This window comes from Mesoplodon bidens, assembly GCF_964165515.1.
Source record: "Mesoplodon bidens genome assembly, chromosome: 2".
Classification (NCBI taxonomy): Eukaryota; Metazoa; Chordata; class Mammalia; order Artiodactyla; family Ziphiidae; genus Mesoplodon; species Mesoplodon bidens.
The window spans coordinates 128,628,760-128,655,557 of record NC_138177.1 but is presented as its reverse complement, the minus strand read 5'-3'; the positions used below and the strand labels follow the sequence as shown (position 1 = coordinate 128,655,557).

Sequence of the window (26,798 nt, the reverse complement as noted above, 5' to 3'; positions counted from 1 at the left end):
ATCCCACTACTAGGCATATACCCTGAGAAAACCATAATTCAAAAAGAGACATGTACCAAAATGTTCATTGCAGCTCTATTCACAATAGCCCGGAGCTGGAAACAACCTAAGTGTTCATCATTGGATGAATGGATAAAGAAGATGTGGCACATATATACAATGGAATATTACTCAGCCATAAAAAGAAACGAAACTGAGCTATTTGTAATGAGGTGGATAGACCTAGAGTCTGTCATACAGAGTGAAGTAAGTCAGAAAGAGAAAGACAAATACTGTATGCTAACACATATATATGGAATTTAAAAAAAATGTCATGAAGAACCTAGGGGTAAAACGGGAATAAAGACACAGACCTACTTGAGAATGGACTTGAGGATATGGGGAGGGGGAAGGGTAAGCTGTGACAAAGCGAAAGAGAGGCATGGACATATATACACTACCAAACGTAAGGTAGATAGATAGTGGGAAGCAGCCACAGAACACAGGGAGATCAGCTCGGTGCTTTGTGACCGCCTGGAGGAGTGGGATGGGGAGGGTGGGAGGGAGGGAGATGCATGAGGGAAGGGATGTGGGAACAGATGTATATGTATGACTGATTCACTTTGTTATAAAGCAGAAACAAACAAACAAAAAGAAATAAATAAAAGTAAACATCGTATTTACTTTGTAAGGCTGTAGGGAAAAGCAAAATAAAATAATGTTGGTAAAAAGACTTTATAAATTGTAAAGTGATATATAAATGTAAGTTATAATTTCAGAAATAACACCAGGGCTTTGCTATAGTATCATCTGCTTCAGCATGGAATTCAATATAATGCTGCTCTATTTGAACTGTTCAAAGGGGTATATCATTGGCAAGGCTATAGCATGTTCATCTATGCAGAAATTTTGAGGTTAGTATCATAATGAAATTCAAAAGATATTTATTTTAGAATTCTAGTTCTGTTAAGTCATATATATGCTATTTCAATGATTTACATTTGTTTTGAGAAATATCAGATTTTTCCCTGTTCATGTGTTCTCCATTCCTTTCACTACCAGCCCTACTCCCGAACAATAAACTACAAACAGATATAGAAGCATCAATGGTCACCTTCATGTCCCAGTCCTCTTGAAAATATATAATATAATCAAAGGGATTGGAAAAGATCTATGGAGCTGGCTATAGTAAAAGCGACATATAGTACAGTGATTGCTTGTTTTATTTGCCATTCCCTCTCAAATCAGACAAACCCCTGGTATTTCTAGGGTATAGCTGAATCTTTTTTTTTTAAATCAAAAGCACATTTAGTAACATGATGAATATAATGAACGCTGCTGTATGTTGTATATGAAAGTTGTTGAGAATAAATCCTGAGTTCTCATCACAATAATTTTTTCTGTTTCTTTAATTTTATATCTATATGAGATGATGAATGTTCACTAAACTTATTGTGATAATCATTTCATGATGTAAGTCACATAATTATACCTTAAACTTACACAGTGCTGTATGTCAATTATATCTCAATAAAACTGGAAGGAAAAAAAGCAAAAAAAAAAAAAAGTTGAGGGAGTAAGACAGTATATGTAAACAAATCTTTTGAGGAATTAGACTACAAAGAGTCACGGAAATGAGGCAATATGGGGCAATGTGGATTCAAGGAGCCTCAGTCAGGGTTGTTGATGAGCATGACACAATTAGATGGATTTTTTGATAATGCCAGGGAAAGAAAAACAAAGACAACATAAAACACTCAAATTTTCTGAGGATCTATAATGCTGTTTCCTAGCTCACAGATTCCTGAAGTTTCTAGGAAAGTGAGTTCCTTTACAGTCCCTGTAAGGTAAGTTTCTACTAAGTAAGGTGTACAAGCTTGAGTGATTTTTAAAAAACAATTACAAGAAAACTCAGGATTGAGCTGAAAGGAAATCCAGAGATTTTCTTTCCAGAAAAATAAACATAAAAATATATTCTTAATTTGTGAATTGTACAAATGTCTATTCTGACATTTATCATCTCTTTCTCTTAGGAAATTCTTCTTTATAGCTCACTGACATCTTTCACACTGCAGTTATAATCCATAGGCTTTCAAGCAAATGTTTTCAACAGAAACATCAAATTATAAGAACTTATAAGACAAACATTAATAAATAATAAAGTATTTAATTAAAGAACTTCATTAATACATCAAAACAGAGGTAAATATACAAAGCATTACCTATTGACTTGATTTCTTGAATTTTTATTTTTGTTGGTACAAAGTGTGGTCTTAAATTTGACTTTTCAAAATCACTCTTTTTAGGTTCAGGCATATTTTTGAAGGAGACATATCTGAAAGAAATAAAATTAATCTAAATTAAAATAATCAGAAAATATACAAAACTAATCTAAAAAATAAATTTGGAGAAATGTGGTCAAGTCCCAGTTATATAGATTTGAATGTTATTGTTTTAATATATTATAGTACAAAGTGTAAAAGATTGGGATTGATTACACAGGAGCTGAAAATATTAGTGGTAATCACTGGAAACAGAGAGAGAAAACTGCTGTTGTCATAGAATTGAGGGCACTCAGGAAACTATTGTTCACAAGCTAATTAACCCTTTTAGAAAAATACATTGGAAATTTGTTAAATGAGATACTGTGGACATTGCCAAGCCTAGCCATAGTGGTGGCATATGCAGTTGGGGTCAGCTCAGATTCCAGAATAGTATACCAGATAGGATCACAGAATCTATTTACTGTAAACAGAAATTATTCTCCACTAGATTCTTTAACTGACTATTGATGGTATGTAATTATAATAATTATATAATTTATGATATTTCTGACCTCTAAATGCTATGTCTCAGATCTCAGACACTCACCTTTAGTTTATATCATCCAGTCTCCCACCTTTTATTATCTATAGGTTGATGTCCTCCAGATTTATAGTACAGACCCCAAACTCTTCCCTGAGCTCCAGATTTATATATGCAACTGCTACATGATTTCTGCAGTTAGATATATCATGGGAATTTCAAACATATTCAAAACCAAATGTTTGCTTCCACTTCCTTTCCAATCTGTTCCTTCCCTAAGTTTTCTCATTTCCATTCAGCCAGAGGCTTAGGCCAAAAACTCTGCAATCATCTTTGACTTTTCTTTCTCTCATTCCCCATTCCCGATATCTCAGCACATCTCATTGGATCTTTCTTTGAAATACATTCCAAATCCAACCACTTCCTTCCTCATCACATCTACCCTAGTCCAAGGCCCCTTCATCTCTCATCTGAACTACTTCTCTACATCCCTCGTCTCTTTCTATCTGCTGTCTCTGCTATCACTCTTGTGCCCAGCAGTATTTTCCCAATGCAACCATGGTGGCACCTGTAAAATATAAATGAGACTGTCATTTCCCTCCAACTGTTTCCTGTCACACTGAAATGAAATTCACAATTCTCATTGCAAGACAGAAACTTTCCTCCCAATTCTTGTATTTCCACGCAGAGGAGCTTCCATTGAATGCTCCTCCAGGCCTCTCTCTGTGCATCCCTTTACCCCTCTCCTCCACATGGAAGCAGAATGAGTTTTTTGGATGTTTGGTTTAAGGAAAGGAACTTATGCTCCCACATAAGTACCTTGACCCTTGCTCTTCCCTCTGCCTGTAATAGTCTTCCCCTAGGTATTGCAAGGTTTACTCACTTAAATCATAAGAGATGTATTTCATAAGTCTTTACACAAATTTCCATCTCTCCAGAAAGGTCTTTTTGTGCCCCCTCTCATCTAATATAGTAAATTAAGGGAATCAATCCTAATTCCGTTAATTTACTATATTTTTCTTCATAGCATTTATCACTAGTGAATTTATATTATACATTCATTTGCTTGTTTATTTGTTATCTGTCTCTCCACCTTATCCTAGAATGCAAATTGAGGTCAGGGTCTTTGTTTAAGTCACTGTTGTATTCCTAGCACCTAGAACAGTGACTGGCACATAGTACACGTATAATAAATATTTGTTGAATGTATGAATTATTTTGGTAAATTTTGATTGAACTCTCTTATAATCTTATAATTTCCCATGAGTTTTCAGTTTATTCTCTTCAGGTTTTTCAATAAACAATCATTTAATCTTCATAAAATAATTTATCTGTTCCTTTCAAAACATTTAAATTTGTATCTTATGTTGTTATTTAATATCATTGGCAAGTACTTCCAGAATAGTTTGGTATACTAGTGAGAATGGGCATCCCTCTGTTTCTAATTTAAATGGGAATGTGTCAAAGATTCCACCCTAATGTTGTTGGCTATATAGTCTTGCTAAGGAGATGATTTTTTTATCCTTATCTTACTAAGGTATTTTTTCAAATACATTTGCAGAATATATAGAGATGTTCAGATATGGATTTCCTTACAGTGAACCAAAGAGCATGGGCTTTGAGGTTAGACCATACTTTGCATCTAGACTCTATGTAAACTTCTGCAGAATATTGAGTTTCTCTAAATCGCAGTCCCTCATATGCCAACTGAGGGTAATATTTACCTCTTGGGGTTGTTATAAGAATTATTTACGTTAGATAGGCACCCGCCACTCACTGCAGCCGCGGGGTGACGCCTTTTGCTCCAGGGATCTCCTCACTGCCCCGTGCCTTGGGACCTCCTGTTGAAGACATGGGCGTTATCGAGACCCAGTGGAAGCCAGAGGAAGGGAAGAGAGAGAAGGTGATAAATTCCAGAATCACTCATTCATCCCCACGCGGCAATTGCGGGGAAAACCTATGCGTGGTAGTGGATGTGGCTTTTTTTTCCTTTTCCTGCCCCCTCTCAGCCCTAATCCCCAGCGTCTGTTTGCTAACACAAATAGAACCTTCTGTTGGATGAAATAAAATCAAACACTGGGCCTTCAAATAACAAACAAACAAACAAAAAACATTAGATAATAGTGAAATGTAATAAAATAATTAGGAGGTGATGAGTTTTATCTTTTTTAGTATGTCACTGAATTTTTAGCTTACATATTTAATTTAAATAATGACTGTGTTTAATAACCATCTAACAAAATCCCTGAAGATTCAACAATCAGCTCTAACAAATTGTTGGGAACTGACTCTAGCACACCAATGATCCCATACCAGAAGAAAAAAAAAAGATTAAAAGAGGGAAGAAGAGGAGGCGCGCTAGAGGAAGACCACACCCATCTCCCACTTACACGTCAGGACAGGAAGAATCAAATTGCTGGCCATACCCCTTTTCATTTCAGGTCACTAAACTGGCTTATATGGGGGAAGGGGAAACCTCAACTAATACGTGGGATCAAAATACTAAACTGGTCAGACTTTTAATAACCAAAAATGATCAGAGTGAAATTGGAGAAATAAATATAAAACTGCTTTATGTTTTATGTTCCCAAGTTGAGAAAGGCAGTAAAACAGTTAAGCTAATATTTTTATTTTAGATTTTTTTAAAATCTATATTTATAAGCGAGATACTGCAATGGTTTTATATTCTTGTGGTCAGACTTGAGGTTCAAAACTATCTTTATAAAAAGAATTGGAACTATTCCATCTCTATGCTCAGAAACCATTTAAACACTTCTTTGAAATGTTGGAGTCACCCTGACACAGCTTCAAGACGCTGTTTGGTTTTTTTTTACTAAATTATTTTATTTCATTTATTTTTGGCTGCGTTGGGTCTTCATTGCTGCGCGCGGGCTTTCTCTAGTTGTGGCGAGCGGGGGCTACTCTTTGTTGCGGTGCACAGGCTTCTCATTGCAGTGGCTTTTCTTGTTGTGGAGCACGGGCTCTAGGCGCGTGGGCTTCAGTAGTTGTGGCACACGGGCTTAGTTGCTCCGCGTCATGTGGGATCTTCCCGGACCAGGGCTGGAACCCATGTCCCCTGCATTAGCAGGCAGATTCTTAACCACTGGGCCACCAGGGAAGTCCAAGATGCTGCTTTTGTAAAAGACAGTTCTTTGACAATTTCTCAAAAATTTCTAGTTATTGATTTAGTTACATTTTCTTTTTATTATTGATTCTATTTTCACCATTCATATTTTCCCAGATTATCCACTAACAGACTCATGTTTCAAAGCAGCTCAGTTAGGGCTTCCCTGGTAGCGCAGTGGTTGGGAGTCCGCCTGCCGATGCAGGGGACGCGGGTTCGTACCCTAGTCCGGGAAGATTCCACATGCCGCAGAGTGGCTGGGCCCGTGAGCCATGGCCGCTGGGCCTGTGCATCTGGAGCCTGTGCTCCACAACGGGAGAGGCCACAGCAGTGAGACGCCCGCGTACCACAGAAGGAAAAAAAAAAAAAAAGCAGCTCAGTTATATGAAGTACTCATTATAATTATTTTAATTTCTTCTATGTCCATCGTCATAGCTCCTTTCTCATTACTAATATTGTGCCTTTATGTTGTCTGTTTCTTCTCTTCAATTTCTTAAATTATGGTCATTTTAACGTTCTTTGGGGAGGTCTTAAACATGCTAATTTTGTAAAATGTTCTTAAAGATTCAGTGTGCTTATGAGAGGAAAGCCAAAGTCTGGTGGAAGTACTCGGAGATGATGGCTTTTTTTTTTTTACATCTTTATTGAAGTATAATTGCTTTACAATGGTGTGTTGGTTTCTGCTTTATAACAAAGTGAATCAGCTATACATATACATATATCCCTATATCTCCTCCCTCTTGTGTCTCCCTCCCATTGTCTCTATCCCACTCCTCTAGGTGGTCACAAAGCACCAAGCTGATCTCCCTGTGCTATGCAGCTGCTTCCCACTAGCTTTTATTTTATATTTGATAGTGTATATATGTCCATGCCACTCTCACTTCGTCCCAGCTTACCCTTCCCCCTCCCTGTGTACTCAAGTCCATTCTTTACGTCTTGGTCTTTATACCTGTTCTGTCCCTAGGTTCTTCAGAAGCTTTTTTTTTTCTTTAGAATCCATATATATGTGTTAGCATATGGTATTTGTTTTTCCCTTTCTGACTTACTTCACTCTGTGACAGTCTCTAGGTCCATCAACCTCACTACAAGTAACTCAATTTCATTTCCTTTTATGGCTGAGTAATAGTCCATTGTATATATGTGCCACATTTTCTTTATCCATTCATCTGTTGATGGACACTTAGGTTGCTTCCATGTCCTGGCTATTGTAAATAGAGCTGCAATGAACATTGTGGTACATGACTCTTTTGAATTATGGTTTTCTCAGGGCATATGCCTAGTAGTGGGATTGCTGGGTCATATGGTAGTTCTATTTTCAGTTTTTTAAGGAACTTCCATACTGTTCTCCATAGTGGCTGTATCAATTTACATTCCCACCAGCAGTGCAAGAGTGTTCCCTTTTCTCCACACCCTCTCCAGCATTTATTGTTTCTAGATTTTCTGATGATGGCCATTCTGACTGATGTGAGGTGATACCTCACTGTAGTTTTGATTTGCATTTCTCTAATGATTAGTGATATTGAGCATCCTTTCATGCGTTTGTTGGCAATCTGTATATCTTCTTTGGAGAAATGTCTATTTAGGTCTTCTGCCCATTTTTGGATTGGGTTGCTTGTTTTTTTGATATTGAGCTGCATGAGCTGCTTGTAAAATTTGGAGATTAATCCTTTGTCAGCTGCTTCATTTGAAAATATTTTCTCCCATTCTGAGGGTTGATTTTTGGTCTTGTTTATGGTTTCCTTTGCTGTGCAAAAGCTTTTAAGTTTCATTAGGTCCCATTTGTTTATTTTTGTTTTTATTTCCATTTCTCTAGGAGGTGGGTCCAAAAGGATCTTGCTGTGATTTATGTCATAGACTGTTCTGCCTACGTTTTCCTCTAAGACTTTTATAGTGTCTTGCCTTACATTTAGGTCTTTAATACATTTTGAGTTCATTTGTATGTATGGTGTTAGGGAGGTTTCTAACTTCATTCTTCTTCTTTTTTAAATTTTAATTTTAATTTATTTATTTCTGGCTGCGTTGGGTCTTCATTGCTGCGCACAGGCTTTCTCCAGTTGCCACAAGCGGGGCTACTCTTTGTTGTGGTGCGTGGACTTCTCATCGTCCTGGCTTCTCTTATTGTGGAGTACGGGCTCTAGGCGTGAGGATTTCAGTAGTTGTGGCACGTGGGTTGAGTAGTTGTGGCTTGTGGGCTCTAGAGAGCAGGCTCAGTAGTTTTGGCACACGGGCTTAGTTGCTCCATGGCATGTGGGATCTTCCTGGACCAGGGATCTAACCCATGTCCCCTGTGTTGGCAGGCAGACTCCCAACCACTGTGCCACCAGGGAAGTTCCTAACTTCATTCTTTTACATGTAGCTGTCCAGTTTTCCCAGAAAAGAGGCTGTCTTTTCTCCATTGTATATTTTCGCCTGCTTTATCAAAAATAAGGTGACCATATGTGTGTGGGTTTAATCTCTGGGCTTTCTATCCTGTTCCACTGATCTATATTTCTTTTTTTTTGTGCCAGTACCATACTGTCTTGATTCCTGTAGCTTTGTAGTATAGTTTGAAGTCCAAGAGCCTGATTCTTCCAGCTCTGTTTTTTTTCTCAAGGTTGCTTTGGCTATTCAAGGTCTTTCGTGTTTCCATACAAATTGTGAAATTTTTTTGTTCTAGTTCTGTGAAAAATGCCACTGGTAGTTTGATAGGGATTGCATTGAATCTGTAAATTGATTTGGGTAGTCATTTTCACAATGTTGATTTTTCCAATCCAAGAACATGGTATATCTCTCCATCTATTTGCATCACCTTTAATTTCTTTCATCAGTGTCTATAATTTTCTGCAAATAGGTCTTTTGTCTCCTTAGGTAGGTTTATTCCTAGGTATTTTATTCTCTTTGTTGCAATGGTAAATGGGAGTGTTTTCTTAATTTCACTTTCAGATATTTTCATCATTAGTGTATAGGAATGCATGAGATTTCTGTGCATTAATTTTGTATCCTGCTACTTTACCAAATCCATTGATTAGCTCTAGTAGTTTTCTGGTAGCATCTTTAGGATCCTCTATGTAGAGTATCATGTCATCTGCAAAGAGTGACAGCTTTACTTCTTCTTTTCTGATTTGGATTCCTTTTATTTCTTTTTCTTGTCTGATTGCTATGGCTAAAACTACCAAAACTATGTTGAATAATAGTGGTGAGAGTGGGCAACCTTGTCTTGTTCCTGATCTTAGAGGAAATGGTTTCAGTTTTTCACCATTGAGAATGATGTTGGCTGTCGGTTTGTCATACATGGCCTTTATTATGTTGAGGTAAGTTCCCTCTATGCCTACTTTCTGGGGGATTTTATCATAAATGGGTGTTGAATTTTGTCAAAAGCTTTTTCTGCATCTATGGTGATGATCATACGGTTTTTCTCCTTCAATTTGTTAATACGGTTTTTCACATTGGTTGATTTGCATATATTGAAGAATCCTTACATTCCTGGGATAAACCCCACTTGGTCATGGTGTAGGCTCCTTTTAATGTGCTGTTGGGTTCTGTTTGCTAGTATTTTGTTGAGGATTTTTGCATCTATGTTCATCAGTGATATTGGCCTGTAGTTTTCTTTCTTTGTGACATCTTTGTCTGGTTTTGGTGTCAGGGTGATGGTGGCCTGGTAGAATGAGTTTGGGAGTGTTCCTCCCTCTGCTATATTTTGGAAGACTTTAAGAAGGATAGGTGTTATCTCTTCTCTAAATGTTTGGTAGAATTCGCCTGTGAAGCCATCTGGTCCTTGACTTTTGTTTGTTGGAAGATTTTTAATCACAGTCTCAATTTCAGTGCTTGTGACTGGTCTGTTTATATTTTCTATTTCTTCCTGGTTCAGTCTTGGAAGTTTGTACTTTTCTAAGAATTTGTCCATTTCTTCCAGATTGTCCATTTTATTGGCATATAGTTGCTTGCAGTAATCTCTCATGATCCTTTGTATTTCTGCAGTGTCAGTTGTTTCTTCTTTTTCATTTCTAATTCTGTTGTTTTGAGTCTTCTCCCCTTTTTTCTTGATGAGTCTGGTTAATGGTTTATCAATTTGGTTTATCTTCTCAAAGAAACAGCTTTTACTTTTCTTGATCTTTGCTATTGTTTCCTTCATTTGTTTTTCATTTATTTCTGATCTGATCTTTATGATTTATTTCCTTCTGCTAACTTTGGGGTTTTTTTGTTCTTCTTTCTCAAATTGCTTTAGGTATAAGGTTAAGTTGTTTATTTGAGATGTTTCTTGTTTCTTGAGGTAGGATTGTATTGCTATAAACTTCCCTCTTAGAACTCCTTTTGCTGCATCCCATAGGTTTTGGGTCATCGTGTTTTCATTGTCATTTGTTTCTAGGTATTTTTTTATTTCCTCTTTGATGTCTTCAGTGATCTCTTGATTATTAAGTAGTGTACTGTTTAGCCTCCATGTATTTGTATTTTTTACAGATTTTTTTCCTGTAATTGATATCTAATCTCATAGCATTGTGGTTGGAAAAGATACTTAATATGATTTCAATTTTCTTAAATTTACCAAGGCTTGATTTGTGACCCAAGATATGATCTATCCTGGAGAATGTTCCACGAGCACTTGAGAAGAAAGTGTATTCTGCTGTTTTTGAGTGGAATGTCCTACAAATATCAATTAAGTCCATCTTGCTTAATGTATCATTTAAAGCTTGTGTTTCCTTATTTATTTTCATTTTGGATGATCTGTCCGTTGGTGAAAGTGGGGTGTTAAAGTCCCCTACTATGTTTGTGTTACTGTCGATTTCCCTTTTATGGCTGTTAGCATTTGCCTTATGTATTGAGGTGCTCCTATGTTGGGTGCATAAATATTTATCATTGTTATATCTTCTTCTTGGATTGATCCCTTCATGATTATGTAGTGTCCTTCTTTGTCTCTTGTAATAGTCTTTATTTTAAACTCTATTTTGTCTGATATGAGAATTGCTACTTCAGCTTTCTTTTGATTTCCATTTGCATGGAATACCTTTTTCCATTCCCTCACTTTTATTTAGTATGTGTCCCTAGGTCTGAAGTGGGTCATTTGTAGACAGCATATATACGGGTCTTGTTTTTGTATCCATTCAGCCAGTCTATGTATTTTGGTTGGAGCATTTAATCCATTTACATTTAAGGTAGTTATCGATATGTATGTTCCTATTACCATTTTCTTAATTGTTTTGGGTTTGTTATTGTAGGTCTTTTCCTTCTCTTGTGTTTCTTGCCTAGAGAAGTTCCTTTAGCATTTGTTGTAAAGCTGGTTTTGTGGTGTTGAATTCTCTTAACTTTTGCTTGTCTATAAAGGTTTTAATTTATCTGTCAAATCTGAATGAGATCCTTGCTGGGTAGAGTAATCTTGGTTGTAAGTTTTTCCCTTTCATCACTTTAAATATGTCCTGCCATTCCCTTCTGGCTTGCAGAGTTTCTGCTGAAAGATCAGCTGTTAACCTTATGGGGATTCCCTTGTATGTTATTTGTTGTTTTTCCCCTGCTGCTTTTAATATATTTTCTTTGTATTTAATTTTTGATAGTTTGATTGTGTGTTTTGGTGTGTTTCTCTTGGATTTATCCTGTATGGGACTCTCTACGCTTCCTGGACTTGATTGACTATTTCCTTTCCCATATTAGGGATTTCAACTATAATCTCTTCAAATATTTTCTCAGTCCCTTTTTTTTTTCCTCTTCTTCTTCTGGGACCCCTATAATTCGACTGTTGATGCATCTAATGTTGTCCCAGAGGTCTTTGAGACTGTCCTCAATTCTTTTCATTCTTTTTTCTTTATTCTTCTCTGCAGTAGTTATTTCGACTATTTTATCTTCCAGGTCACTTATCCGTTCTTCTGCCTCAGTTATTCTGCTATTGATTCCTTCTAGATATTTTTAAATTTCATTTATTGTGTTGTTCATCATTGTTTGTTTGCCCTTTAGTTCTTTTAGGTGCTTGTTAAACATTTCTTGTATTTTCTCCATTCTATTTCCAAGATTTTGGATCATCTTTACTCTCACTACTCTGAATTCTTTTTCAGGTAGACTGCCTATTTCCTCTTCATTTATTTAGTCTGGTGGGTTTTTACCTTGCTCTTTCATCTGTTGTGTGTTACTCTGTCTTCTCATTTTGCTTAACTTACTGTGTTTGGGGTCTCCTTTTTGCAGGCTGCAGGTTCATAGTTCCCATTGTTTTTGGTGTCTGCCCCAGTGGCTAAATTTGGTTCAGTGGGTTGTGTAGGCTTCCTGGTGGCGGGGACTGGTGCCTGTGTTCTGGTGCATGAGGTTGGATCTTGTCTTTCTGGTGGGCAGGACCACGTCTGGTGGTGTGTTTGGGGGTGTGTGTGGCCTTATGATTTTAGGCAGCCTGTGTGCTAATGGGTGGGGTTGTGTTGTTGTCTTGCTAGTTGTTTGGCATAGGGTGTCCAGCACTGTAGCTTGCTAGTCGTGGACTGGAGCTGGGTCTTAGTGTTGAGATGGAGGTCTCTGGGAGAGCTTTTGATGTTTGATATTACATGGAGCTGGGAGTCTCTGGTGGACCTATGTCCTGAACTCAGCTCTCCCACCTCAGAGGCAGAGAGCTGACACCTGGCTGGAGCATGAAGACCCTGTCAGCCACATGGCTCAGAAGAAAAGGGACAAAGAAAGAACAAAAGAAAGAAAGAAAGAAAGAAAAGAAAAGAAACATTAAAATAAAAAAAAAATTTTAATTATTAAAAATAAAAAAAACTTTAAGGTAATAAAAAAATGAAAAAGAAGGAAAGAAGAGAGCAACCAAACCAAAAAACAAATCCACCAATGATAACAAGCGCTAAAAACTATACTAAAAACAAACAAACAAAAAAAAGACAGACAGGGCTTCCCTGGTGGTGCAGTGGTTGAGAGTCCGCCTGCCGATACAGGGGACGCGGGTTCGTGCCCCAGTCTGGTAAGGTCCCACATGCCAGGGAGCGGCTGGGCCTGTGAGTCATGGCCGCTTAGACTGTGCGTCCTGAGCCTGTGCTCTGCAACAGGAGAGGCCACAACAGTGAGAGGCCCGCGTACCACAAAAAAAAAAAAAAAAAAAAAAAAAAGACAGACAGAACCCTAGGACAAATGGTAAAAGCAGAGCTATACAGACAAAATCACACAAAGAAGCATACACATACACACTCACAAAAAGAGAAAAAGGAAAAATACATATGTATCTATATATAAAAAAACATAAGGAAGAGAGCAACCCAATCAATAAACAGATCTACCAATGATAATAAACTCTAAATACTAAACTATGATAAACATAAGACCAGAAACAAATCAGATGCAGAAAGAAAGCTCCAAGCCTACAGTTGCTCCCAAAGTCCACTGCCTCAATTTTGGGATGATTCTTTGTCTATTCAGGTATTCCAGAGATTCTGGGTACATCAAGTTGATTGTGGAGATTTAATTTGCTGCTCCTGAGGCTGCTCGGAGAGATTTCCCTTTCTCTTCTTTGTTCACACAGCTCCTGGGGTTCAGCTTTGGATTAGCCCCCTCCTCTTCGTGTAGGTCGCCTGAGGGCATCTGTTCTTCACCCAGACAGGACAGGGTTAAAGGAGCAGCTGATTCGGGGTCTCTGGCTCACTCAGGCCGGGGGGGTTGTAGGGGTACTGAGTGCAGGGTGAGCCTGCAGCGGCAGAGCCCCACATGACGTTGCAACAGCCTGAGGCACACCGTGCCTTCTCCCAGGGAGGTTGTCCCTGGATCACGGGACCCTGGCAGTGGCGGGCTGCACAGGCTCCCGGGAGGGGAGGTGTGGATAGTGACCTGTACTTGCACACAGGCTTCTTGGTGGCTGCAGCAGCAGCCTTAGTGTCTCATGCCTGTCTCTGTAGCCGCAGCTCGTGCTGGTCTCTGGAGCTCATTTAGGTGGTGCTCTGAATCCCCTCTCCTCATACACCCTGAAACAATGGTCTCTTGCCTCTTAGACAGTTCCAGACTTTTACCCAGACTCCTCCCGGCTAGCTGTGGTGCACTAGCCCCCTTCAGGCTGTGTTCACACAGCCAACCCCAGTCCTCTCCCTGGGATCTGACCTATGAAGCCGGAGCCTCAGCTCCCAGCCCCCACCTGCCCAGGCGGGTGAGCTGACAAGCCTCTCAGGCTGGTGAGTGCTGGTCGGCACTGATCCTCTGTGCGGAAATCTCTCTGCTTTGCCCTCCACACCCCTGTTGCTGCGCTCTCTTCCATGGCTCCAAAGCTTCCCCCCAGCCTCCGCCAGTGAACGGGCTTCGTAGTGTGTGGAAACTTTTCCTCCTTCACAGCTCCCTCCCTGAGGTGCAGGTCCCGTCCCTATTCTTTTGTGTCTGTTTTTCCTTTTTTCTTTTGCCCTACCCTGGTACCTGGGGTGTTTCTTGCTTTTTGGGGGGTCTGAGGTCTTCTGCCAGTGTTCAGTAGGTGTTCTATAGGAGTTGTTCCACATGTAGATGTATTTCTAGTGTATTTGTGGGGAGGGAGGTGAACTCCACGTCTTATTCCTCCTCCATCTTGAAGGTCTCCCCCGACAGCTTTATTTATTCATTTATTTTTGGTCCTTCAGTAAATGCACACTTAACATAATTTTTATTTTTGCTCTTCCTTTTTTTTTTTTTTTGGAGTATGGTTGCTCTACAATGTTGTGTTAGCCTCCACTGCACAGCAAAATGAATCAGCCATATACATACAGATATCCCCTCGCTTTTGGACTTCCCTCCCATTTAGGTTATCACAGTGCATTAGGTAGAGTTCCCTGTGCTATATAGTATGTTCCCATCAGTTGTTAACATAATTTGTAAAAAATAAATTGAACTAAGTTCTAGGTATTTGGTTTATAAAATTAACTTTACACAAATTCTGTCCCCAACTAACCACGTCTTTCTTTTCTAGTTTACATAGTCCCTTGTCATGGTGTTTTCTTTCTTTATAAAAACTTTATTATATGGATTAATTTTGTGGACTTAGTTTAGGTATAACTAAATTATAAATCCTGCTACCTAGAAGCAGATAGACTTATAGGATAGATAAAATGGGTATATAAATAGGCTCCTTCTAGGCTCACAGGGGCCTGGATAAGGATGCTCTATTATTCACTGAGGAATGAGCCACAACTACTTTTACCACTTAGTTTGTGAGAAGGGCCAAGTTTTCTCTCATTCTACCCACAAAGCTCCTTCCCTCCAAGTAAGTGTGAAGAACTGCGAAAGGTTGGAGATTTGGCCCTACTTACAAAGTAGCAAGTTAGCCTGCCAGTTTCATCGCTTCTGGCAGAAGACATGAGACTCCTGGGTCAGAGACAAAGGACAATTTATTATGCACAGCAACAGGAGTAGCAGTTCTCTGAGCCCCAATTCCACTGGGCAACAAGCAGAGGGCCAGATGTCACCTGCACACACACTGGGTTGTGTTACAGGAATGGAACCTTGAGTTTAGGGAACCCAAATCTTTTATAATGGACAGTAATATTCCTGTTCTTGTTCAGAAGAAGGCTCTTTCTCTGTCTTCTGAGGCTGTCTGTCATACAAATGTCCTTGAAAAGATAGGAACAAAGGCAGCTAGTGCTTCTGCTCACAAGATGTACAGAAATACAGGAGACCCATGGAGAATTTTCCCCCAACAGTAGGAAGAAGGAATGGGAGGGATAAGAGCCTAGGAATAAAAATTGTGTTCCTAGCACTGGGTTTTCATAGAATATGAGGAATGGAACTGGAGTTATAAATTTGGTAGGTTAGTTCACTAGCATAAATTTATAAATCTGTTTTTTGTAAGTTGTATTGGTTTGGGGCTGCTCGAATTTTTAAAAATTCATCCTTTTCCCTCTCCCACCTTTTTTGTCTTATAGTTAGAAAAATTCTCTGTGAAATTACATCCTGTTGCAGTTGAGTTAAAGGGAATACAAGTAAAGGCCTTGATTTGTGCTGCATGGGCTGGAATTAAAGGAAGGCTGCTGCATGTGTCTGGGATGGACCATTGAAGTGGCACTGGCAAACAAAGGAAGAAACCCAGAGAAAAGTACAGCTCAGATGGAAGGATGGGGTTGAGCTAAAGCTGCCTCTTCCCAACTTGAAATCTCTTATGGACTACTTACCTGGTAGTTCTTTGGAATGTTTTATGTTTTTATAGAACAGCCACTTTGAGATGGAAGTCCAGAGTTTCATTCAGACACCATGGGAAAATTTCAAATGCATTTTTGTGTAATAAAGATACCCAGATTGGGTCTTTATTTTATTCATATTTAATTTAAATTTGGATAAAAATATTTCTCCAAGTCCCTCAGAAAGAATAAATAAGCAGTTTACATTCTAAAGTCTTTCATATCCAAAAACTTGTCTTTCTTTTGTTCTCAGATATAAATGATGATTCATCTGAATAGCAGATTCCTGGATTGCCATTTTGTTAGAAGTTGAAAATGGTTTACTATTTTCTAGCCTCAGAGATGCAGATGAGACATATGAAACTGATTTGCTATCCTTTCCTTTGTAATTAACCATTTTTTTTCCTGTGCTTTTGGAATTGGGTAATTTTACCGTAAGTCTAGCACTTAGTAACACTTTTGATCTGAAGATTCAAGTCTGTCTAAGCAAAGGGCACTTCTTTTCTTATATTTCTTTGATTATTTCCTCACCATCTGTTTCTTACTCTCCTGCTTTATGTATTAAATATATTTTTTCATACTGAGTATCCTGAATGTATCTACATGTCTCTTTTCAAACTGATTTCCATTTTTTGGTGTTTTTATAAGATTGTGCCTGTATTTGATCTTCTAGATTACCAATTCAGTCTTCATCTGTATTCTATTTTTAATTTCCCTACTCAGTTTTTGATTCAAAAATGTCTATTTTTTTAAAATCCCCTTTTCTCCAGTTTACTGTCCTTAAGAGAGATATTTTCTAAAGTTCTCTTCTGTTTCCTCCCATAAATCTGCCTCGTTAGGAGTCAGGTACCTGTTCTGATTGTTTGGCTTCATCTCCATCCTTTATATGAGTCCCCTTAAATGACCTGTGGTTTCTCTTTACTCATTTCAGTGACTGTGGGTTCCTGCAGCACCTATGAAGGTCAGGCTATTTGGGTCTCAGGTAGTATCAGGCAGTGAGAGAAGATTCTTTTGCAGTGATCAGTGGTAAACAAGCTGTCATGAGAGGGTCTCACATGACAGCTGAGGGAGTGAGAAATGAAGAGCCCTCCAGAAATGGTTCTCAAACCTCTAGTTGTATATTAGAACCATCCGGGGTGCTCTGAAAAAGCACCTATGCCCAGACTCTTCCCTACTAGTTAAATCATGATCTCTAGGGCAGGGCTCAGTGCATTTTCCAAATATTCTGAAGTGAGCAGCCACTGCTGAGAAGCTTTGCGGGAGAGTCTCAGGTTTCTCCAGGTATGAGCAATAAGTGGGAGCGCTCTTCCAGCTGCAGGGAAGAGGAAGCATCCAGCCCAGAAGTGAAGCTCTCTCCACAGAGAGCTGGAGGAGGCAAGGCTGTTACCTGCCCAGAATCTTCATGGGGCCTTTAAGAAGCCTGTGCCCAGGTAAGGGAGAAGTTGTGTGGGTAGCAGCAAGCAAGGCATGAATCTCTGTTTTCACTTACTTAAATGCCTCCTTCTCCTTCCTGCTCCTGTCCTTCCCCAACCCACCTACCTATTATAAGTCACACCTTACCTAGGATTTTATCGTCGAAATGATTGCCATATGTAAACATGGCTCGTGTATCTCATTATTTATTTATTTATTTATTTATTTATTTATGGCTGTGTTGGGTTTTTGTTGCTGCGCGCGGGCTTTTGCGGCGAGCGGGGGCTACTCTTCGTTGCGGTGCGCGGGCTTCTCATGTGGAATTTGACCAGTTAAATTTCACTATAGGCTGTTACCATATTCTCTATATTTCATTATCTTTCCTGTATGCAAGTTTATCTTTCTGTCATAAAAATATTTCTGAAAGGAATATTATTTTGAATTTATTTTTAGGAAAATAATTCTAATGAGAAGCCCCTATTAATCTAAATCTGTCTACTTACTCCTAAATTGTTTACTATGTTTTACCACTTAATAAATGGTAAAGTTGCCATTTTCACCCGATAGTCCAGTACTGAATGCTTAGGTATTGAAGAACTCACTTTGTTTCTCTTTAAACATTTTTTATGTTCCACGTAATTTTCTAAAATGAGTATGGCTCTTCTGTAAAAGGTCCAATTATGAAAAGTTACAAAGAATAGATTTGGTGTTTATTGACAAATCTTAAAGACTATATACAAATGAAAGGCAAAAGACTGAGACTTTTGAAGGATTATAAAACTCTCTCTGTATCAGGAAAGTAATCTTAGGAAGGTCCTTCCAGCAAATTCTGGGTATTTGTGGTCATCACTTTTTTTTTTTTTTTGCAGTATGCGGGCCTCTCACTGTTGTGGCCTCTCCCGTTGCGGAGCACAGGCTCTGGACGCGCAGGCTCAGCGGCCATGGCTCATGGGCCCAGCCGCTCCGCGGCACGTGGGATCTTCCTGGACTGGGGCATGAACCCGTGTCCCCTGCATCGGCAGGCGGACTCTCAACCACTGCGCCACCAGGGAAGCCCTGTGGCCATCACCTTTATCAGTTCCCTTTTATCCGAGAAAAATGCAGAAATCCTGAGATAATAGTTACATGGAAAAGATGACTCTGGGAGTAACTGAAAAAGAAGCCCTAAGCATTTTAATGGTTTTCAATCCTAGCTTTATGTAAGAATCATCTGGGAAAATCTTTAAAATAGTAATGCCTGGGACCTACTCCAAACTAAAGTTGAATCCAATTACTTTAAAGCTTCCCAGGTAATACTAACATGCAGGTGGGTTGAAAACCACTGCTCTGAAAACAAAGCTCAGCTACAAATCAGGTAGCACCAGGTTGAGCGCTGCTATGATATTCAGCAAGCCAAGGAGAAACATGGAACCGATGTCAGTGTTGGGCAGCATGGTTATAGTGGGACACAGTTAGAGGAGGGACTCATCCAGCTAGAGGATGATGACCCTGGACCATCAGTGTCAGCATCACCTGGAAACTTACTAGACATGCAAATTATTAGGCCCCAGCCCAGACCTACAGAATCAAAAACTCTGCCAGTGGGGACCCCCAATCTGTGTTTTAACGAGTCCTCCATGTTTGAGAATCACTGGGCTAGAGCAGGGTTTCTCCATCGTTAGTGTCCATGGGAATCACCTGGGGGAATCTTGTTAACTGCAGCTGTGGTCTGGGATGGGGTCAGAAATTCTGCATTTCAAACAAGCTGCCAGGTGATGCCAATGCTGCTGGATGATGCCAATGCTGCTGGGTGGAAGACAACACTTTGAATAGCAAGAGACCAGAGATCAAAAATGAAAGAGGCATACAGTTACCAGGAGTTACTATGGTACTGGTGGTGGTGGTTATGATGTAAGGTTTAGGCTGAGCTGAAAGCTGTGTGACTCAGATCTGACATCTTGGCTCAGTGTAGGAGTGAGGTTTGTGAGCACTGGTGGAGGCTGGTACCCTCTTATAATTAACGTAACTTATAAGACCAGGAGCTGCATCTCAAGATTTGGAGGAATTAAATCTGTGCAATATAGCCAGTGTAATCAGCATATCATTGTTGATATGGGGAAAAAACTTACTGCCTGGGCTTCCCTGGTGGCGCAGTGGTTGAGAGTCTACCTGCCGATGCGGGGGACGCGGGTTCGTGCCCCGGTCCGGGAGGATCTCACGTGCCGCGGAGCGGCTGGGCCCATGAGCCGTTGCCGCTGAGCCTGCACGTCCGGAGCCTGTGCTCCGCGGCGGGAGAGGCCACAACGGTGAGAGGCCCGCGTACCACAAAACAAAAACAAAACCAAAAACAAACCACTTACCGCCTTATGCTCTGTTATTTAAGTAATCGTTCCGCTATGGCTGAAAAAGGACTCACTGCAAGATGATTGGCTTCCTAGAACAGGCAGTTTCTGGAGATACTATAAATTCTAATAAAAGGTTGGGTTCTCTGAGGAGCCTCCATAATTTTTAATGACCTCTTTTGCTATTTAATGATATTTCTAAAATCCAAATCTGAGTATGCACTGCCCTGTTTAAACCCTGCAGCAGTTCCTCACTGAAGGAGATTATCCAGAGTGCTTTACCTGGCTCATAAGGCCTTGGTGATCTGGCCTTTATTTACCCCTTTAGCCTCATTTCTTACCAATCCATCTCCAGTCTCTACCCCATATCCCTTTCAAGTCTAGCAACACTGAACTACTTTTGGTTCCTCAAATGATCTGGGCTTTCCTTTGCCTCTGGCTGACCCTTTATTCATGTTATTGCCTTGGCCTGGAATCAATTTCTCTCTTTTAAATCTTGTTGCCTCTTCACTAACTCTCTGGATCTCACCTGGGGGGCCACCTCCTCTAGGAAATTTGCAGATCCTCACATTAGGAATCTCTCTGTGGCAACTGGTGTTTGCCCGTTTGCTTATCTGAATCTCCATTGAAGAGATATATTTCACTCTTGCTGTCATATGCCTAGAGTATAGTAGTCACTCATTAAACACTTGTAGAATAAAATCAATAAATTAAAATTACAGTCGTATGGGATAGCAGAGCTACTGTTAACAAAAATTAAAATGAAGTTGTCTGTAGAGTTCTTTATTTGAACTTGGTTTAGGGCCAATCATTCAAGCATGAGTGACAGTACAAAATTGCCAAAAAGCTACTTGAAAAGAGGCAAATGTTAGAAGTGGTCTTAAAAGAAAAACTCAGAGCCTAGATATGCTGCCAGTTGGACTTATCTGTATGTACCAGATCCTCTTAATTTCTTCAACCAAATTTTCTTTCTTTTGGCCTAGGTTACACCCTAATTCTTGTGTAAATTCTTGGCATTTTCCTGTACTTGTGTGTGTGTGTGTGTGTGTGTGTGATAGTTTTGGTCCTCTGAGCACCGAGCAAGCAAAATTTACTAGGTCTTTGAATCTTGAAAATATGTGCCTGTTTGTCTTTATTTTAGACTCTGATTTCAAACTTCAACTCAGCCAGACTTAAACAACTCAAAAGGAACATCACTCAGCTATTGATATCATCACTAAAGACAGGATCAATGATGCCTTTATAAACTACTTATAAACTACAGAAAGGAAAGGGAAAGCAACAGTATCATCCTGGAAAATACTGTCATAAAACACACTGCACGTTATCTTTAAATGTGTCTAATGGGTCATTAGCCATATATTATGCTATCACATAATGATATACATATATATAAATTCAAAAGTATAAATATATACAAATATAAAAAATATATAATTACAATTATATAATACATAATATATAATAAGATATTATTTTTCCCTTCTCTACATGCCCAACTTCCATTTTATGTAACTTTTTCTATGTATTATTAAAATATTCTATCTTAACATGGATAGTTCTATAAATGATTTCAAAGTAAAAGTATTGGCTGTATCTACATAAAAACAAAGTAATAGTGAAAGAAGTTTGTGATAAAGCTGAATTACATAAACCACTAATATTTATTTGTGTTAGGAACAAACTCCTTTTTCTTATGGCTGCACAATGGAAACATGTTCTGACATCCTGGTAAATCATAAACAACAAAAATCTGAGTAAACTGTATTTTGAGTCTAAATGATCTTGTTTTACTTTAGATTAAGACACATTTGTCCAATTGTCTTCTAGACACCATCACCTGGATGCCCCACAGGCATCTAAAACTTAACATATCCAAAATAAAGCTCAGCATTTCTCACTCTAATCTCTTATCCACTCCAATCTGCTTTTCATCCTATGATCTCCACCTAAATACATCTAGTACACCAAGACCAAGAGCTGGAAATCATTCTGTTGAATGTGGTAGTGATAAGAGCATAGGCTCGGAAATCAGACTGTTATGTCTAAATCCAGCTTCTGCCACTTGTTAGCTTTGTGACTTTGGGCAAGTTATTTTACTTCATCAAGACTTGGGTTTGGCATCTGTAAAACTGCACTTAATACACTGATTTACTACAGAATAAATGAGGTAAGAGCACACTACCGCCAATGTCCAATTGATTTGAAGTCCTATTGATTCTACACCTGAGTATTTCTTTTGTCTGGGCTCTCCTCCACATTTCTGATGCCTAGAAAATTATATAGCATTACATACATACACAATGCCAGTGAAAGACCAATTATTACATATTCAGGCTACCCCTTGTAAGTACACAGAGAAACTGCCTTACTTAGTTTTCTAGGTCTACCTTTTTTTTGCAGTATATTGGTTAAAGTTTGAAATAAATCCTGACATTAATTTGAGGCAATATAATAAAGCTCAAGAAGTCTTTCTTTAAAAATCTGGAATTGTAATTACTATATACAATTATCATCTGTAATAGTGAAATATTATAATAAATATTTTATAAACTAGGAATATTCAGAATGCTAATCTAGCATATTATAACTCATAACCATTATGAAATATACCTGTTTGACAAAGCTTACATTTAATATAGATTGCATAATCTAAGACAAATATAAAATAATGCTTCAAAAGTTCAAACTGAAAGTTTGAGGTAGTTATGATGATTACCTTTTTGTTTTTTTAATGCCATATGATCTGTCTTTTGTGATCTTTGATTCTGCCTCAGATATGGAGGTAGCAGTATCCTTTTCAAATTCCAACTGAAAATCAAATGTCAGGGGTATCACTGAAATCTTTTTCTTTACTTCACTCTGAAGGCAGTTTTTCTGCAGCAAATCCAAAATATAACTCAGTGAAAAAGGGAGCACTTTTCATATAAGAAAAATCTGGTATGGAAAGGACAAAATTAATCTCACCTCATATATACACACACTCACACACAGAATTTATGTGGCAGGCAACAATAGAAAAATAATGCAGACTGAAAATTGGAGGCCTTGTGTACAAACTCTTTTTCTATCTGTGAAATGAGGGTGTTGGACTAGATGATCATGAAGTCTCCCTCCAAAATCTAAAGTCCAGAATTTAAGAATGACCTATATATTTAGCAAAGACAATATTGATACATAGAGTTATTGGAACTACAGCTGGCAGCTCTCTCCAACCTGCTCTTCTCCCTGGAGCCACACACATGGTGGAACATGAGCCAGAAATAGAGTTAAGAAAGCAATCAAAAGAGAACTTTGTTCAAATATTTATATAGATGGACTGAAGAGGGAAAAGGGTAAAGCTAAAGAGTGAGTTAGGAGCCGAAAATCTTCTTTAATACATTCTGTCAGAGCACAGCACAGAGGAATAAAGAGAAAAAAACTTGAAAAAGAAGTCAAAGGATACGGGAACTTCTGTTTCTGTCAGTGAGGGATTAAGTGCTACAGGAATTGCCCTTCTGCTCTACACAAGTAGAAAAACCAGCCAAAGTATGTGAAAACAACTACAATCAGGCATTAGGAAACAGGCAGAGCAGGGCCATGATCCCTGAAGAAAGGGAAACAAATTAGGTAAACCCTACAATAGCCTAGCTTACTTCTTGGAGGCAATTTCTGGACTGACGCACAAGGAGGGGAAACTTAAACCAAAGCTTGTGGCTCTGACCTTGTTGAGTCTGAGAGACAGACCCTGCACCAGCAATCACACTCTTGGGCATTCACCCCAGAGAAATGAAAACTTACGTTCATACAAAAACCTGTACACAAATATTCATAGCAGTTTTACTTCATCTTATTTTTTTTAGCAGCTTCATTTTTAAAAGTAAAATATTGAAAACAACCCAAATGTCCTTCAATGGGTGAGCAGTTGAAACTCTGTACATCCATATAATGAAATACTACTCAGCAATAAAATTTATATATTATTTATCATATAAAAGCTATTGCTGGGCTTCCCTGGTGGTGCAGTGGTTGAGAGTCCGCCTGCCGATGCAGGGGACACGGGTTCGTGCCCCGGTCCGGGAAGATCCCACATGCCGTGGAGCGGCTGGGCCCGTGAGCCGTGGCCGCTGAGCCTGTGCGTCCGGAGCCTGTGCTCTGCAACGGGAGAGGCCACAACAATGAGAGGCCCGCGTGCCGCAAAAAAAAAAAAAAAATCTATTGCTTCATGCAAAAACTTAGACGGACCTCAGGGGCATAGTAAAATAGTCAATCTCAAAATTTTACACACTGAATAATTCCATTTATATACCATTCTCAAAATTACAAAATTATAGATATGGAGAACAGATTAGTCCTTGCTGGGGTTAGAGACAGAGAATTGAGGTGAGGGCATGGATACAAATATAAAGAAGTAACATGAGGGAGTACTTTCATAGGATGGAAGTGTGCTGTGTCTTGATTGCGGTGATTTCCGTAAATCTGTAGCGGGATAAAATTGCATAAAACTACAGACCCAAATGAATGAAGGTTAAAAAATGGTGACAACTCAATAAAGTCTGTAGTCTAGTTAACAGTAATACGCCCGTGTCAATGTTGGATGTGACTCATACTGGTTTTGCTATTGAACTACAACTCTGTAAGTTGTCACCGATAGGGTCAACTGGGTGAAAGGCACATGGAACTCTTTGTACTATTTCTGCAACTTCCTGTGAGTCTATGATTATTTCAAAATAAAAGCTTTTAAAAGATTAAAAAACAATTACCAACGTGATTTATATACTATATTTCTTTTTTTGTCAATAGAAAGAAATAGATAATCCACCTTCATAAATGTATATGTATATATGTACATGTATATTTATATTATGGATATTTGTAAGTAAAGATAAATGTATGTATACATACAGATATTCATACTTGTATATCTTTGTAAGAGCACAAAAGATGTGGATGAATAAACTTCAACTGCTAAAATGTGTCTGTCTCAGAGGAAAGGACTAGAGGGAAGAGGCCAAAGACTATCAATATTTCTTTATATAATTTTCCTTTGTATAATTTTCTTTATACATATCTATACGTTGCTTAACTTGTTTCCAAAAATATAATTTGAAAATTAAGAAAAGATTTTAAAAATGGTTATATATACTTTCAGAAGAATCTCCAGAGAATTTTCTATCAGTAACACATGAATAGTAACACAAAATGAGAAAATATGTGGAAATGCTTTGCCCAAACGAAGCTCCCAGGAAAAGTAAGAATTATTATTACTAATTATAACTTAAAATTTTATGTAAAAGGGAATTTCATGACAAATTTAATAGATTTATCTCTGATTATATTTTTTTAAGTATATTACAATTCATTTTAAACAAAAAATAAAAAAGCAACAAACTTTGGGGTGTCAAAGTCTAAAAGGTTTGCTTTAGTTAAGTTACCCCTGGTTTGCTATTCAAAATTTTGATAGCTATAACAGAATTAATTTATTCCATTTTTCAGTATTCCTTTATTTTCTGAATGAAAGGAGATAATTATGAAAAATTAAAAAGAAACCAAATTATTATTCAAACACCAACGTTTTCATTTTCAAATTGCAAATATGTTCATTCACTTAAGAGTTCCTCTCTGTGATGTCTTCCTTGATTTTTCAGACTCTATTGTTCCTTATATATGCCTCATTTATTCACATTGTTATATTATTTTACAGATTGCTCACATATGGTAAAAAATCTGGTGTTTCAGAATTGTATTCTTTATTAATATTTTATATTGAATTTTATAAGAGACTCACCCTTTTTAGTTTAATTATTTTCTATGAACTTTATTTCTAATTTGGTAGCTATACCAAATATTTTCTTCCTTTTAATGAACCAGCTAAACAAGTTTTTATGTTTAACAGGTTAGTAAGAACTATAGGAGTAGTCACATTTACTATTTGACTGCTTAGGATTCTTTTTTTTTTTAATTTACTTGTTTTATTTATTTATTCTTGGCTGCGTTGGGTCTTTGTTGCTGCGCGCGGGCTTTCTCTAGTTGCGGCAAGCGGGGGCTTCTCTTGGTTGCAGTGCACGGGCTTCTCACTGTGGTGGCTTCTCTTGTTGTGGAGCACGGGCTCTAGGCACATGGGCTTCAGTAGTTGTGGTTCGTGGGCTCTAGAGCACAGGCTCAGTAGTTGTGGTGCATGGGCTTAGTTGTGGCACATGGGATCTTCCCGGACCAGGGCTCAAATCCGTGTCCCCTACAGTGGCAGGCAGATTCTTCACCACTGCATCACCAGGGAAACCCAGGATTTTTTTTTAAGCAGGTTAGATACATCATAACCAAATACAGCAGCTAGGTAAAAGTTACCTTGTATATTTAATTAATTATTTAGAGTATTACATAGATGACTCTTTCAACTAATATAATTATTTGTTTTTTACAAATTGGTTTGTAGCCTCATACTAATGCATCATTAACTAAGAAATTTAAAAAAAGTTCACATTTGAAATGATAACCTTTTAATGGAAAATTGAATTTTAGCCTATATTTTACAAACCTTTGCTCTTATGGCCAAGAGTGTCTTTGCTTGCTCATCCAGAATATCTAACTTCTCTAAGATTTTTTTTGCCATTGTCAGTCAGTAAATTCCTATTTTAAAAGGAGGGGGAAAAAGAATAAATCTCCAAAGCAATTAAATTTAAACATATAATCAATTATTTAGGCATAAATTAAGAGATCGACCTTTACAATACTGTTTTAGGTAAAGAAAAGAACTGTATAGATCATGGAATAAACCACAGAATTGTAGAGGTACGCAAGTTTTTTAGATAGAAGCTCATATGATCAGAATTCCCGGAAGCATGTGGGCCCCAGGAATTTTTAAATGTATGATAAAGGTGAGTTGGAGAAACTTCAAGATTACTGTATGAGAACCAGATGTGACTCATACCTGAAGCAAGGGCATGCAGCTTGATTTATACCTATTTTCTTTTTGTCATGATTTAATTTTAATGAAAGTAAATAAGAAGAGCTCACATTTATAGAATTACATTCAAATTAAATTGGTCAATGATCCAAAACTGTTAATACAGCACTTAGAAGACAATCAGTCACACAGAAGGAGCAGCAACCAAA

General features: G+C 38.3%; 1 protein-coding gene across 1 annotated transcript in view; it reads right to left on the bottom strand.

Annotated features, from left to right (window-relative positions):
- LOC308604835 (uncharacterized protein C1orf141 homolog) overlaps positions 1–26,434 on the bottom strand; it is a gene marked incomplete at its 3' end in the record, with an annotated part of 46,459 nt that extends 20,025 nt beyond the window's left edge. Inside the window, exons 1-3 of the mRNA XM_081214377.1 lie at positions 26,221–26,434; positions 22,426–22,583; positions 2,202–2,314 (exon numbers count right to left, since the gene is read on the bottom strand). Of these exons, the coding sequence (XP_081070503.1) occupies positions 2,202–2,314; positions 22,426–22,583; positions 26,221–26,295 (346 nt within the window). The 5' untranslated portion in view covers positions 26,296–26,434. The remainder of the gene's footprint in view (positions 1–2,201; positions 2,315–22,425; positions 22,584–26,220) is intronic.
- Positions 26,435–26,798: the final 364 nt, after the last annotated feature.